Raw genomic sequence first — 15405 nt, 5'->3', positions numbered from 1 at the left:
TTTGTATTCTCTGATCATTATAGATACAAAAGCACAACTATTTCATCATTATGGGTAATATGCTCTGTTGGTGTTTGATCTTCAGTCGTTTTCCCTATTCTCTTTGTCTCCCTCTTGCCTACTTGTCTCCTCTCCTCTCCCGTCACTCCTGCATTTCCTTCGCTGCAGCACTCTTCATTCCCTTCCTAAAGTGGGCTTCATCAGAAGAAGCTTGTTATCCCTTATTAAAATGATCAACAGTAAAATACTTTCATGCTGTCTCTTGATGTCATAATTGGGCTTTAGATTTGGAGTCCTTAAGTAGAGACCTTTTTGTCTCAAATCCAGTGCCACATATTGTTTCCGGACACTTTATTAGGTAACTTCCATACCCCAACAGAGTATATTCTCCACTCTACATAATCTATGAAATCTTTGTTTGCAAATCAAACTTGAACTCTGCAGGCTGTATGTTACAAATGGGTCAGATTTCATTTGCTTATATAATTCACAGTTGAACCAATGTATTAGGCAGAAGAAAGGAATTAGGACATTATATTTCTAAATTTGGTTCAGTTCCCAACGTGCTGATGTGTGTCATTCTGGCAAACATCTCTGTAAGTGATTTCTCCTATCTCTGCAATGCTTTGTATTTGCTGCATAGTGTTGGTCTAGGAATTAAGAACCTGTATATAAGAGTTTGCTGTCATTGTCCCTAGCTTGGGAAAGCAACTCTGTTGCACAGGAGTATTTAGGTATCTGTCCCAGTGCCTTCTCAGAGGACAAATGATAAACAAGAGAAAACAATTCCAAACTCCTGGTTGATTCTGCAAATTGCAGCACAAAGGGAGGCTGCTCCTGTGGCAGCAATTGCTCCAAGTCTTCAGATCTCATTTGATAAAACTAGGAAGGTGGGAAATTGATGGAGAAGAAAAGGGAAAACACTGCCTAACGTATTGTGGGAAGATTGGATGCATTTATGAGTTTTGCTTGAGGAAGTAAATATCTTCAAGAGTTTCCATGCAAAACTATTGGATATTGCCAGTGTATCACAAGAAAATCTGCAACATTCCTTAGAAAATATGGATGGCACATACATGGGATGGTTCAGTCTGCTTAGCACTTGTACCATCCAAAGATCCCCCCAAAATTATTTCCCTTTCCAGAAAGTGGAACAAAACCACCAACTCTTTAACTCATATTAAAAAGCATTCTGTTTCTTTCTGGCCTTGTGTATCGGCTTCCTTCACTGCAGTTTGCGAGCTGAATGACAGATCTTTGGGGATTGTTTTGTCATTTAGTTCCAGAAAGTTTAAAGATATCTGTATGTTCCAACATATTTTTATGTATTTTTATTCTTACTATATAATGAATAACCCCATTCTGCAGATAAACCAAATCCTTTCGGAAAAATGCTTTTGTTACTGAACAAACCTCGCAACAGATACTTGAGAGAGAATTTTCCTCTTCATGCAAAGTAATCAGACCATGTTTTTGCATGAAACACTTCAGAATCAAACTTCTTGCGTACTGATGAACTGAACTGTATAAAGCAAAAGTGCATAATAATGCCACATTGTTTAATTAATCTACAAGCCAATACTAATATGGCAATCTGTCATCTTAAAAGGACATCTACAATACAATCAAAGAAGCTCAAATTACGAAGATTAGGACAGTCCTTATGGCACATTCTGAGTTTATCTGGAGCTGATGGCACTAGGAATTGTATTAGGGCTGCCAGACTGGAGGGAGGTGTTAATGCAGTGAGAGTAATCCTATTCACAGCACACGCAGCAGCAGCAGCAGTCAGAGAAGTACAGCAGAACAGACCAAATCCTAATGATCTCCCTGAACATCTATTCAGGGACGTGGCTATCACTCTGCTAGTTGTAAGCAGTGCTCTCCAAGGCATGGATGGAACTGTTTAAGTCAGTCATTCAGAAGGAGACCTTCAAAAAGCTTATTCAACAAATTAATGGTTGTTAAGCATTTAATTTCTGCTGAGGTTAGTTCATGTCAGCTTCCAAAAGAGAATTTTGCTAAAGGACATTTCCGGTCACGCTTAAGTTATAGATTTATACACCATTCTGCAGTTATTAAAGGGAGATATTTAACCTGATGGCTGTGCTTTGTTTCAGCATATTCGTCTGAGAAGCTGCAGCCTAAGTTTGTTCATCTTGATGCTTTATAGCCATCCTTGCTTCTCCTGACTTCCCTGTAGAGGCATGCTGAGTGGAGAGGAGGCATATCAAAGAGCCACTTTGTAGCTCTTTTTAGCACTTCTTTTTAGCACTTTTTAGCTCTGGAGTTTCTGTACTTCTTCTCACAGTGTTTTGGGAATTGGAAGCTTATATTGATCTTACCACCTACCTTAGTTTTTTAAAAAGTTCCCTTTTGTCCTTCTTTCAGTAGTTCAGTATCTCCATGGGCAGCCTGGCTGCATTAATCTGAATACTTGAATTATTCAAAGCAAAACAAAATGTAAATTAAATTTAAGATTACTTGCAGAACAAAAATCAAACATGCTTAGTTATTATTAAAATAGTCTTACAATAGGGACAGATAATGTCAAACTGTCTAAAATCACAACTGAAGAAATTGAGAGTGCTGTCCTGAGGGACAGCAAAACAATTATAAATCCTTCTCTTTGTAGGTATTGCTGTTCCATCCCATTTCTCCTTCTAACCACACCTCATTTCAGTTAGGGAAATCCATTTCTCCTTGAACTTTTATTCCCGGACACATTGAAAAATTTATTCCAATTAAGTCAGTACTGTATCTGGCTTCAAAAAATGACATAATATTGAAGCCATGAATAGTTTTAGCTCATGAATACGCAGTCTGTTACTGTATATTCACAGGACTTTTAATTTTTCCTCAGCTTTATGGGTGTATTTCTTTCTCCATGCAGCAAGGAACTCAAGACTCTTTAAGCAAATCACTTTTCCTGTCCCAGTCTTTTACATTGCTGCTGGAATTATTAAAACATAAAATTGAGTTTTAAATAAGCTCTTCTACTTTCTTCAGAAAGTATAGCAACTTCAAAATAATCTCTCAGTAGTAATCTGGACCTCAGAATTTTAAACTTGAGTAGTTCCTCCAAGTTTGTAAAGCCTTTGAACATACAGCTCTGGCTGTCATCCCTCTGAGTCTGGAAAAAAAACCTTTATTTCCATAATCTTCTAGAATCTAAAGGCTTTTCTAAAGCATTTGTTCATTTCCTAACACATTTTATATTACATTAAGAAAAGAAGACAGAGAAAACCTCTTGTATACGACCAGACTTAACTGATTGACTACCTACTTGCAAATGAATTCCATTTGCAAATAAACATGTTCCTTAGTTTTATGAAACCAATGTTCTCTACCAATATATTTTTCTAAACATACCATAAAAGAGTATGATATGGAAAGTAACATCAAAATGTGTCATAAAAGCTGATTTTAAAGTGTGTACACGTCAACGAGTTTTTATGGGAAAAGGAAATGTTACCTTCCTGATACATAGCTCATCCTAGTGTAGCACAAAGCTAAAAGTTTTTGGAATTACTTGGCATTAAATAAGCTATCAAAAACCATGAAGTACAAGTTATAATGTTCAAGCATTTGAACACTTTATTGCAGGATAGCAGGAAAAATAGAGTTAGACGAACACCGGGAGCTTACATTTCCCAGTAAATGGCCCATGGTCTGACCTCAAATCACAGAATATTTTAATGAAAAAGTCCCAGCTCCTTCTTAAAGAGAATTTTTCTCAAACTGTACATGTAAACTCGGTGTAAGTTCCCATTCAGAGCTTCAGCAACAATCTTTAGTGCTGCCCGTATCTACCTAAATCACCATCTACCGATGTACCAATGACAAGCATTAAATTACTTTAAATAATAATAAAAAAAATTCAGATTTTATGTAATGACCCACATACAATAACGCATATCAAATATAAATAACAACTGTCAAATGGAAATGTCTGTCTTTATGATAGATGAACTTTACCTGATGGGTAAGTAGACATTACGCAATATAGTCCCACTGAGACATTTTCCAAGGACTTCAGCTACTATTTTAGGGCCACATTAATGACCGAGACAACATTAGACTATCTTATAAACCATGGAAGCCTTCCTGAACCTGGAACCATGCTTCTCTAAGCTTTTATTCTTCCTGAACTTATTGCATGTACCTAGTAACTTCTGAGTTGGGTAGCCAAACCTTTTTTATTCTGTACCTCTTGTTTTATCAGCTGTTGGTTCCTCAGTCAGCTACTTTCAGAAAGCTCTCCAAGGCTTCCTATTGAGAGCAAGGCTGTAACAATTCCCAGTTAAAAAAAAAAAAAAAAATTCTAAAGGCCTTCACTAATCTTTAATGCTACAGGATATGAATTTAAACCACTTAATCACTTGTTGGGCTAGATTGTTTTGCTATGCAAACCCTAAATTAATTTTGATCATGGTTATCTTATTGCTTTAGTCCGTAAGGTGGCAGCTTGGTATTTTTAGATTCCTTGAGAACCCACTTTAAACAACTTTTCTACTTGCTGATTTTTGTTATCTGACGTAGCTATCTCAGAGTTTACAGCTTCCCCGGGGAGTGAGACAAAACAGACTTCTTTGCAAAGCTGCTGAGTTCTGCTGCCATGGTGTCTCCCGTTTCTGTAGCTCTGGAATTGCTGTGAGGCACAAGGCAATAATGAAGCACCAGAAGGGAAGGCTCTGGTACATGGGTAATGCACTGAGCCACATGTAAGGAGCTTACAAGAACTATGGATGTTGTATCACATCCAAGAACTGAAAATGGCAGCCTATTCATCCTAATCAACTCAGGGAATTAATAACCAAGTAATATCAGTACAAACCAATGTGAATATTAAGGAGAAATAGATTATAGTTCTAATTGAAACTATTAATGTAATAGGCAGTTTAATTGCTCTACTGGCAGTAGTCTGGAGAAGTGTTCTGTGGAAGGGAACTCCAGCAGCCCCAGAACAGCAGACTCAGCCTCCTGGGGAAGATCAGATCATCTCTCTTTCACCAGATCTCCTCTCATAATGGTGATGGTGGTGGCGGCAGCCATGACAACAGAAAGGGATGAAGGATGCTGACTTGTTCAAAACAGGAACAAGCATATCCTTCAACTTACTGAAGATAAGAAAGATAGAGGTGACCCGTATTATTCAGGTTGAAAGGAGAGAAAATCAAGATTCTAACAAGTGAAGGCATAAATGTTAAAAATAAAATCTACAGATCTATTGTAATATTATAGACAGGGAGCAGGAAGAACCAAAATAAAGCAATAACAGCCAATTTAAGCAAGAGGTCCATAAGGTTCATTTTTTCTCATTTGGATTATCGAATCTATTCAGGCTCTGACCTCAGCATGAACATGAGCACAAAGAGATCAGATTAGATCACATTAACTTGTGCAATGTTTGAAGGCTGCTTCTGGATGACATTGCTACTTGTTCATGTATTTGTACACTTCATTATTCATTCTCTGCTGGTAATTCCCAGGACTTCCCTCAATGAAGTGTGGAACACAGTGATTTTCATACACACTGGAAGGGATTCAGAGCAAATCACAAGCAGTAAGAAACAGGAACATTTCATTTATGGTTTTGGCAAATGCAACTAAAATCTTCTCCTCCTTTGCCTTTGTACATAAATCCTGCCAGAAACTTAAGAAAATTTCAAGAAATGCCTACATGTGCTGCCTCTATCTCTAGAATTGGCTTAAACTTCCTGCACTCCTCTCCCCTCTCTGTACATGATTTGGCTCTGGCTATTCTGCTACACACACCTACCTCTGTTTCTCCCTGTACAACCTATCTTATGTGGTCCAAACAAATCATTTCACATGGACTACCAGACCTGCTGTTGGCAATGCAATGACAAAGCATACTAAGAAACTACTGAAAGTGTTTATCCACTGGACACAAAACTAAGCACTTTGGCTTATGGCTTGGCTGTATCTCATGGGGGTGTATTTCCTCTCTTGCCGTGATAGCTGGTTTGCTAGCTCCTCCTATTCCCTAACATTTCGTTTTAGAATCATAGAATCACAGAATAACCTCAACCAGAAAGGACCCACACAGATCATCGAGTCCAACTCCAGCTCCACACGGGACAACCCAAAAATTCAACCTTATGACTGAGAGCATTGTCCAAATGCTCCTTGAAGTGTTGCAGATTGGGGCTGAGCCCACTGCCCTGGGGAGCCTGTTCCATGCCTGACCTGTTAGCTAGCTCTGCTCCAGAGAGGATTGTGCTTCCTGCCAAGATGACCAACGCATAGAAGATAGTCAGGCACAAAATGGGAAAGTGGATGTCCCATAAGTATCCATAAGACTAGGAGGAACTCAGGTCTCCTTGGACTTCTGAGCCTGTGAGAATGTGGCTGCTGCAGTATTTGCAGTACAGAAAGTTGGAGTGGTGCTGTCTTTACATTAATGGTTGCATTAATATTCTGCATCAACCAACAATATCCCATATCAGCAACCTCTTCAGAATGGTCACCACAAGACTACTGATGTACACCATTTCAAAACCAGTTAATTTTAAAATGCTCCAGAAAGTGTTTAAGGAGAGCTACTAAAATGTCCATTGGCACAAGCAGAAGTATAATTCCATTTATTCCATACACATGTTGAGTGTCTCCATCTTACAACTGAAATTACGAAGCAGCAGCCAACCCACCAGCTCAGTCTCACCCTGCCTGCCTGCCTTCAGGCACAGTAAGCTCTTGGCATGGTTCTGGGATAAATAGGCAATTCTGTACAATGCTTCTACACAAATATTTTGGGCTCCTTCTGAGAATCAGGTCGTGTCATTGTCAGTGCAGTTACATCCCTCAGAAGCAGTGTCATGCACAGCTTGTCTGTATTCCTTCCTCCTATTTTAAATGCCTGAGGATGATTTTTACTAGAATTAAATGTTTTCATAGGAGGGTACACGGACCGTTTTCTAAGAAGAAACCAAACCAATACCCCTGAGCATTCACTTCACTCTTACTGATTAGTCTTGCCACCAAACTTTATAACCTCTTTTCCATTAGTTTGGCTGGGTGCTTCCTAACATGAAAATCATTAGTAAACTGCCACAACAGTTATCAGAATTTGTCAAAGACATAAAAAAGGCACCAGGTAGGTGTTACCACAGATTTATACAGCAGGTTACATGTGGAAGCATTTATCAGACCAGCTGGAGACCTGAGCATGTGTTTGCATGGCATTTAAAATCTGGCTGAAGGCGCATGAGAGATCATCGGTGAGAGCCTTCAACTTCTCTGAAATAAGAGAACTAAGTGATAAAAACTCAGATTATGCACTGAAAGCAAAAACACTGATGCAGTACCTGTGAAAGTACGTCTGTTAATTCTCCCTCGGGTCTGAAAGGCTGAGGTTGTACCGTTTCACAGGGTGGATACTCAGGCAACATGAGAAAACCCCGTTTTAAATTCTCCTTTTCTGCCAACGACAGCATTGAATGACTCAGTGGATTTATGCCCCTGTGAATACAGTCCCTCAGATTACAGGGGAGATAGAGGGCTGAGGGTCTCATTAAACTGCCTCAGATGGCTTTTATTGTCCCTTGGATGTGCTGAAGGGCTGAGCGTGACGCAGTGGGGAACGGGGAGTGTTTGCACTGCAATTTTCCGGCGTGTGGTTACAAACATGTGAGGGCCCATTGGGCTCCTAAACTCCCGTTTCCTTCTCTGCCCTGAAATCCAGTCAGGACAGGGAGCTGCTGTGCAAACCGCTGAACTCTCTGCTCCCAGGGATGCTGATTGCCATCAGTCGGGTCAGCAAGACCGAAACGAGGAAGCAAAGAGATCAAGGAAGACAATGCGTTGTTTCTGTGTGGCTCTGAGCCGGGTGTGCTGCTCTGCAGGGCTGCATTGGGCATCACAGACAGCCCTCACTATGAAGAGAGGGCAGCAGGAATGGGCAGATACAGTGTTGTGAGTGCAACAAGTACTAGAGTTTGGATCTGGATGTGGTTTCAGGTAATTCGAGAGGGAAGGGAAGGGAAGGGAAGGGAAGGGAAGGGAAGGGAAGGGAAGGGAAGGGAAGGGAAGGGAAGGGAAGGGAAGGGAAGGGAAGGGAAGGGAAGGGAAGGGAAGGGAAGGGAAGGGAAGGGAAGGGAAGGGAAGGGAAGGGAAGGGAAGGGAAGGGAAGGGAAGGGAAGGGAAGGGAAGGGAAGGGAAGGGAAGGGAAGGGAAGGGAAGGGAAGGGAAGGGAAGGGAAGGGAAGGGAAGGGAAGGGAAGGGAAGGGAAGGGAATAAAAAAAGGAATCATAATCTTAAGATTCCGAGTTTCCTGACCACTTTTCAGTACTTCCAGACAATGAAATGGGCAACTGAAAACCGAATCCCGTGGGCTGCTCCTGAAGACCTATCTACTATGGCAGGTTCCTTAATTCCAGAGGATAACTTCGCATCGTTCGAAGTAACATCGTAGGCCGGCGAAGGGCTGCCGTCCCGTCCGGAGGTCCGAGACGACAGCCCTTTGCCGGTCCCGGGGACGAGGCGAGGCGTGGCGGAGGGCTGCGTCAGGCGGCGGACAGCCACTGGCACGGGAGCTCCCCCCCGCCTCGCCCCCCGCCGCGGGGATAAAGGCGGCGGGCGCGGAGCCGGCGGAGCGCGGCGGACAGCGGGCGAGCGGAGCCGCGCCGCGCAGCCCCGTCCATGCGGCTCGGAGGCGGCGGCGGGAGCCCGCGGGCGGCGGGGCCCCCCGGGAACGGCAGCCGGTGGCGGGGGGCGGCGGAGGACGGCAGCAGCCCCAGCCCCGAGGCTTGGTCGGGGGCGCCCAACGGCAGCGCGGGCGACTGGGACCCGTTCGGGCGAGACGAAGAGCTGGCCAAGCTGGAGATCGCCGTGCTGGCCGTCACCTTCGCGGTGGCGGTGCTGGGGAACGGCAGCGTGCTGCTGGCGCTGCGGCGCACCCCGCGCAAGGCGTCCCGCATGCACCTCTTCATCCGGCACCTCAGCCTGGCCGACCTGGTGGTCGCCTTCTTCCAGGTGCTGCCGCAGCTCTGCTGGGAGGTCACGCACCGCTTCCACGGCCCCGACGGGCTCTGCCGCGTCGTCAAGCACCTGCAGGTGTTCGGCATGTTCGCCTCGGCGTACATGCTGGTGGCCATGACGGCCGACCGCTACATCGCCGTGTGCCACCCGCTGAAGACGCTGCAGCAGCCCACCAAGCGCTCTTACGCGATGATCGCGGCCGCCTGGGCGCTCAGCCTGCTGCTCAGCACCCCGCAGTACTTCATCTTCAGTCTCAGCGAGGTGGAGCGCGGCTCGCGGGTCTACGACTGCTGGGCGCACTTCATCATGCCTTGGGGGCCCCGCGCCTACATCACCTGGATCACCGGCGGCATCTTCGTGGCTCCCGTGCTCATCCTCGCCACCTGCTACGGCTTCATCTGCTTCCGCATCTGGCGCAGCGCCCGCGGCAGGGCGCGCCCCGGGGAGGCGGCCGGCGGCGGCCCTCGACGGGGGCTGCTCCTCGCCCCCTGCGTCAGCGGCGTCAAAACCATCTCCCGCGCCAAGATCCGCACCGTCAAGATGACCTTCGTCATCGTCTCGGCCTACGTCGTCTGCTGGGCGCCCTTCTTCACCATCCAGATGTGGTCCGTCTGGGACCAGCACTTCCCCTGGGTCGGTAGGTGCCGCCGTCGGGGTTCGGGAAGGATCTCGGCCTCCCCTCCGGAGCACGTCGGGGCCGGGGCGCCGCTCTTGCAGGGGCGTTCGGGGCCCGAGGGATTCCCGGAGGGCACTGCGCAGCCCGGTGGAGGCTGCGGGAGGGTGTGCTGTCGGTGCTGGGATGTACGCGCCGTCGCGAGTGCCGGTGTGAGCGGGGAACACGCTGCGCCCACTCCCCGTCGCATATGCATTCTCTGCAGTCTAATAGCGTGGCTGAGCACATCCTGAGCCCTTCCTCAGGGTGCTCAGCGCTGAGCATCTCCGCCAGCCACTCCCCAGTGCCTGAGAAATGTGGAATTCTGAGGTTTGGAGCCGTACGTCCCTCTATTGATTCCAACTGGAAATAATTGCTGAGCTTAAAACTGTTAGGTGGGGGGTGACAGGCAGCACAGGAACGCACAGCCCGTTTCCTCACGATGAGAAAGATGCAAATCAAAATGTTGGAAGTCATGATTTCTCTTGATTTAGTATCCCCAGATTGTCACTTGCTGCAGTGAGGGCATTGATTGCCACTGAGGTGGGACTGAAGTCATGCCAGGGATGCTGGGTCATGCAGTGAAATAGAGGCTTGCGTTGGTTTTGTCGGTTTGTTTGTTTGTTTTAACTTCCAAAGTCACAAAAAGAAGTCTTTACAAAGGGAGGAACTGATTAGACCACGTATGTACGGTGCTTGGTGGTGTAACTGATGAGTGGATGCAGAAGGCCATAACTGGTGACACAGTGCTCACTTCCAGTTGTTCCTTCGATAAAATGTGTTCAACCTCTGAAACAGGAATTTGATTTGGAGGCTGCCAGTTACTTAGCACTTAACAATTTCCAGCCTGCAAAACTGCACAGGAAAATCTGGTACAATTGAAAGCAGTGGGAAATCAGTGGAGACTGTGCCACTGATGCCCGAGGTAGCCAATTTTTAAAGCCAAAATTAGAGTAAAAACTGCTCAGTATTAAGCACAGACTTATTAACACGCGACTAATAGTCAGTAGAAATGGACTGAAGCATTATCCTCTGCCTGCGGGCTGTACTGGATTGCCCTGTACTTCCGTCAGGTTCCTGCAGCCTGTTCAGACAGATTCCTATAGACTTCAGCGGGGGCTGTACGTAAGTAAGAATGTTTCCATATTACGCCCTTATTATTAGTTTCAAATGCTGCTGCTCAGGTCAATACCTTGTAGGAGTGGGATTATTCAGCAAATTAAAAAAATCAATGAGTTAAGAAAGCAATTGACTGAAAGCTGAAAATATTCCAGTGATGGCCAAACCTCTTTCTTTCCCCCCACAGACTCTGAAAACACTGCAACCACCGTCACCGCCCTCCTGGCCAGCCTGAACAGCTGCTGCAACCCCTGGATCTACATGTTCTTCAGTGGGCACCTCCTACAGGACTGCGTGCAGAGCTTCCCTTGCTGCCAAAAGATAAAGCAGACGCTGAGCAAGGAGGATTCAAACAGCAACAGCAGGCGACAGACTTCTTTCACCAACAACCGGAGCCCGACGCACAGCCTGAACACCTGGAGGGAGTCTCCCCACTCCAAGTCCACCAGTTTCATTCCTGTGCCCACCTGAGGCCCTGGGCAGGTGGGCCTGAGCACTTGGGGCTGGGCATGGGCACTGGCCATGGCAGCAAGGAGAGACTAGGATGGCCACGGGCCGACACGTGTTGCCTTGCTTGGTGAGCTCTTCCGCAGCCTGTAGGTTGTTGTGTGAAAGGTATTTAGAGCTTGGGCAACTTATCAGGAAGGCGTGACAATAATAAAGCAATTATTTTTCTAAATAGAATTTAATCTTCATTTTATTTTTCGTTTCTGAAGTAATACATGCGCTACTTGCTCAAGCCAAGCGGTACAAATGGCAGAGTTGGCCTACACTGGGGTAGCCTTGCTCTCTAGCATTTAACACCTAAAACTTCTCACACACAGAAAGAGGATGCGAAAGCAGGATCACAATTTGGTCTGAAACACCAACAGGAAGGAGTTGGAAGAAAGTCCTCACTGACCAGATTAGGACAATTTAATGACAAAATGTAACAGCCCTTACTGCTGTCCATGTATGTGTGTGGACTGAGGTGTTTGAATTTTAGGGTGACGTCTCCCTTTCGTGCTGATGGTGGTTACACAGCATTTTTGTTTGTTTTGTTGCACCTATGTTTAATTTTTGTAACTAATTCAAAGAAATACTGTGGTAAATCAGTATCATAGAATCATAGAATCCTTGAGGTTGGAAAAGACCTTTAAGTCTAACTGTCAGTGCATGACCACCATGATACCACAGTGAATTCAGTTCCCAACACTTTCCCTTAAAAGTGGACACTGAGAATGTTGTAGACAAAAGGATGCAATCCCTATTGCTTGGCACTATCATCTCTCAAAATTAAAATGAGATGCATAGCACCACTTAGCAGCCAAGCTCACGTAAGGCAGGCAATGGCATTTGAGTCTGAGGGATAGGGAGTGGGTACAGTAAGTTCTGATCAGCTCAGCAGTATTGCAAACAGACACATGAAGAGCACTCATCACGACTCCCAGAACCACTCGCATTGTGGGAAATAGTTGTATCTCTGTTTTCACAAAGACAGCTAGTATAGCGAATTAAGCTTGCTGCAAATACATATAGAAATTGTCAGTGTTATTTATTTGTGGCAGATGATGGCAATGTGGGCTGTGAAAATGGCAGTAAACTACAATAAAGTCACTACACTACATTAACTAACTGTCAAGCGCTCAAGGTGAGCTTGTTTCCACCACCGTGCATGCCAAGCCAAAAGTAGTTCCTAGTGCTTCTAAATAATCCTGTTCTGTCTTTCTGTGGAGACTGTGCTGTACCTGGCCTGAAGATCCCTGAGTAGTTTTTGCTGTGTTATCAAAATCCTGAAGACCTCTTTTATGTGTCCTGCATTTACAGTAGTGAAACCAGAAAGAGACCCGGTGGTGTTCAGCCAGCATCTGTGTGATATTCTGTTCCTCTCATCTGCGATGCTCTGTTCTCCCCATCTGCTCCACTTCCCTCAGCTGTGTGGATCCTGACATCCAGTTGTTCCCCTGGCACTACCTGGGACTCCTGACGTGGTTCCATCTGGCTGCACAAATGTGTGTGCTTCTGTTGGCAGGGAGGAACCTCAAAACACGTGTCTTTTTTCCCCACCAAACCCAGATAACCAAGATTGTTTTCCTAATTGCTTGAGGAGAAAAAAAAATGAGGCTACAATGGTAGCTTTCACAGAGGACGATGCTGGCCCCACACATCTCTCAGTAGTGGTAGCAGAAATTAGTAGAACTGCATGACAGATAAGATCATATTCAACCCATCATCCACTCCACAGGCTCCCAGTTGTATCACTGGGCAGTGAAAAAGGAAGAATATTCCTCAAAAAAACAAAACAAAACAACAACAACAAAAAAGCCAACGAAATTAATAACCAAAAAAATGAGGATTTGTTGTCACCAAAGAAAATTGTAGCTCTTTTCTCTATATTTTTTCTCAGTGTTTTCTGCACTCCAGGGGAGCAATCTGTTCTGGTTTGTTCTTGGTGGTGCCTAAAACACTATAATCCAAGGGGCAACATGATGGAATGGCTTATATTTGGTGGACTGCCTCTTTGGTCACCATTAGGACATGGATATGACTGCAACTCTCACCGGTTTTGGGTGAAGGTATATGACAAAGGGGTTACATTTTAGTCCAAAAAAATGCATGCAACGGCGCCATGTGTGTATTTGTTCACATTATATTTACTGCCTCTACTTCACAAGTGGGTAATTCACAATTACTGGAATTACAGATGTCTCAAGTTAAGTATAACAGTCTTTGCCTGGTTTTATATTTGTGTTTCATATGGTCTGTACTTAAAATATAAAACACAATTAGCTGTAATAACAACATTTTCATGTTTGCTGATTTGAGATGTTTTTGTATTACACTTTTTATTCAAGTAGAGAAGACTGAGAAAACGAATGTACAATAATATTGATTATTAAACGAGGCTGGGTGATGACTAATAGATCAAAAGAGTAAACTGACTCAAAATCATAATTTTCAGCTTCTTCCAAGTACGTTACAAAGCCCGGGCTTATACTTGGGGCATGTCAATGTAAGTGTACTCCGTGAGTGTTCTACAGTTTCTGTAATTAAATCAATAAAACAAATTTGGAGTATTTGAATTCCAGGCATTTTTGTAAATACCAAGTTTTGTTGTTTTGTTCTTTTGTTTGTTTGTTTGTTCTCACGTAATTGTCACCTAGGAAGGTACAGTCCATATTTTTTTAATTATTCATCAGTACAGATGCTTTTTTTTGTTTTTTCTTAGCAACTGCTTTGGGTTCTCATGAGGGCACACTGATGAGAACAGAAGGATACAAGAAGCTGTGAAGCCATGACACTTAAAATATGGCAACGTGCTCTAATAAACTCTTATAAGTTTGATGACAAGTATTTTGTTTCTTTCACTTGACTAGATTTGCATGACCTGAAACATATTTGGTGATACTCTGCATATCTTACAAAATGTAACATTTAGTCTTTAATTTTGATGTGTTATTTGCATGATTTTAAGGAGGAGGAAATTCTGAAATGCTTTTTCTTTTACACATCAGGCAGGAAGGACACATCTAAAGAAAGGACGTGCAGTCCACTGGAATGGTTAATGCACAAAATATCACTTTTTCATGTGCTGGGGGTGCTATTTTGATATTTTTATTTTAATTTCAGGGAACAGAACATTAAGCTCTTATGAAAACCTGTATTGAACAGGTGAGCTTGCGCTCTGGTGTTCCTGGAGATGCTGAATTTCAGTAGTTAGATGTCAAAAGTGGAGCACGTGTGATGATAGAAAAGACAGAAAAGATGTTATTCTTCTAAATAGGGAAGGTAAGTGCCCCAAGAAGCTTTTCTTTATTCATTCCTTTTAAAGATTGTAGGCAGATGCAAAAGTTGTTTTGTTGGTGGTGGTGGTTTTTTTTTTTGTTGTTGTTGTTGTTTTTTTTGTTTGTTTGTTTCATTACCTCGTAAAGACCAAAAAGACACAAGTTCATGTGGGCCCAGTCCTGCAAAGGTTTTGTCTTCAGCAAACCTCATGGCCAGTTCCTAATTGAAAGTTCCTATTTGAAAGACTTCACTGAAATGCACATGTGCTCTTTTCCAGCTAGTGTGTGAGGAAACCAGGGTACAAGGAGGCCAGGAGCTGCGCACCAGTTGTCATCCCAGGGCAGGTACTGGTGACACAGCCTTGGGAAGTGAACCTAGATCTTAAACTTGAGCTATCGCTGTACTATGGAGTTACTGCACAGGTAAACTCCTACAGAGTTGTCCCAGTCTGAGTTCCTCCTCTACAGAAAGGACTAATTAAATTTATTGTCCTCTTCTAAAGAGTGCTGGCGTGAGCTTCAGCCATACAGCCTCTGCTGTGCAAGATGTTAGAAGACCAGGAGGCAGAAAGGAACTAGCATGCTACAGCACTTGTTGGGAACTTTAGTTGTTCCTACTACATGGTGTCTTCGTTTTTTCTTTAGGAGTGCACTCACTATTCAAGTAGAGGAATTACAGAGCATAAATGAATGGGTTTCAAGGTCCAGGAACAGATTGCACTGCTCCACAGGGAACAGTCCTGGCTGGCTCAGGTAAACGACACTCACACAAGAGCAGGTCCAGCTAGTCTTGAAAAAGGCAGGAAATTACCAAAAGTAATGTAAATCATTGTACAAAAGTAATGTAAATCATACACAGAATGGTAT

The 15405-nt window shown here is 44.1% G+C and overlaps 1 protein-coding gene across 1 annotated transcript; it reads left to right on the top strand.

The window, feature by feature from the left end:
* The first annotated feature begins 8609 nt into the window (after positions 1-8609).
* On the top strand, positions 8610-13836 carry AVPR1A (arginine vasopressin receptor 1A). The gene is made up of 2 exons (NM_001110438.2): positions 8610-9640; positions 10962-13836. The coding sequence occupies exons 1-2, from the start codon at positions 8665-8667 to the stop codon at positions 11243-11245; spliced, it is 1260 nt and encodes a 419-aa protein (NP_001103908.1). The 5' UTR covers positions 8610-8664; the 3' UTR covers positions 11246-13836.
* Positions 13837-15405: the final 1569 nt, after the last annotated feature.

Source organism: Gallus gallus, chromosome 1 (genome assembly GCF_016699485.2).
Source record: "Gallus gallus isolate bGalGal1 chromosome 1, bGalGal1.mat.broiler.GRCg7b, whole genome shotgun sequence".
Taxonomy (NCBI): Eukaryota; Metazoa; Chordata; class Aves; order Galliformes; family Phasianidae; genus Gallus; species Gallus gallus.
Note: the sequence above shows the minus strand (reverse complement) of the source record. Positions and strands in the feature narration are given on the sequence as shown.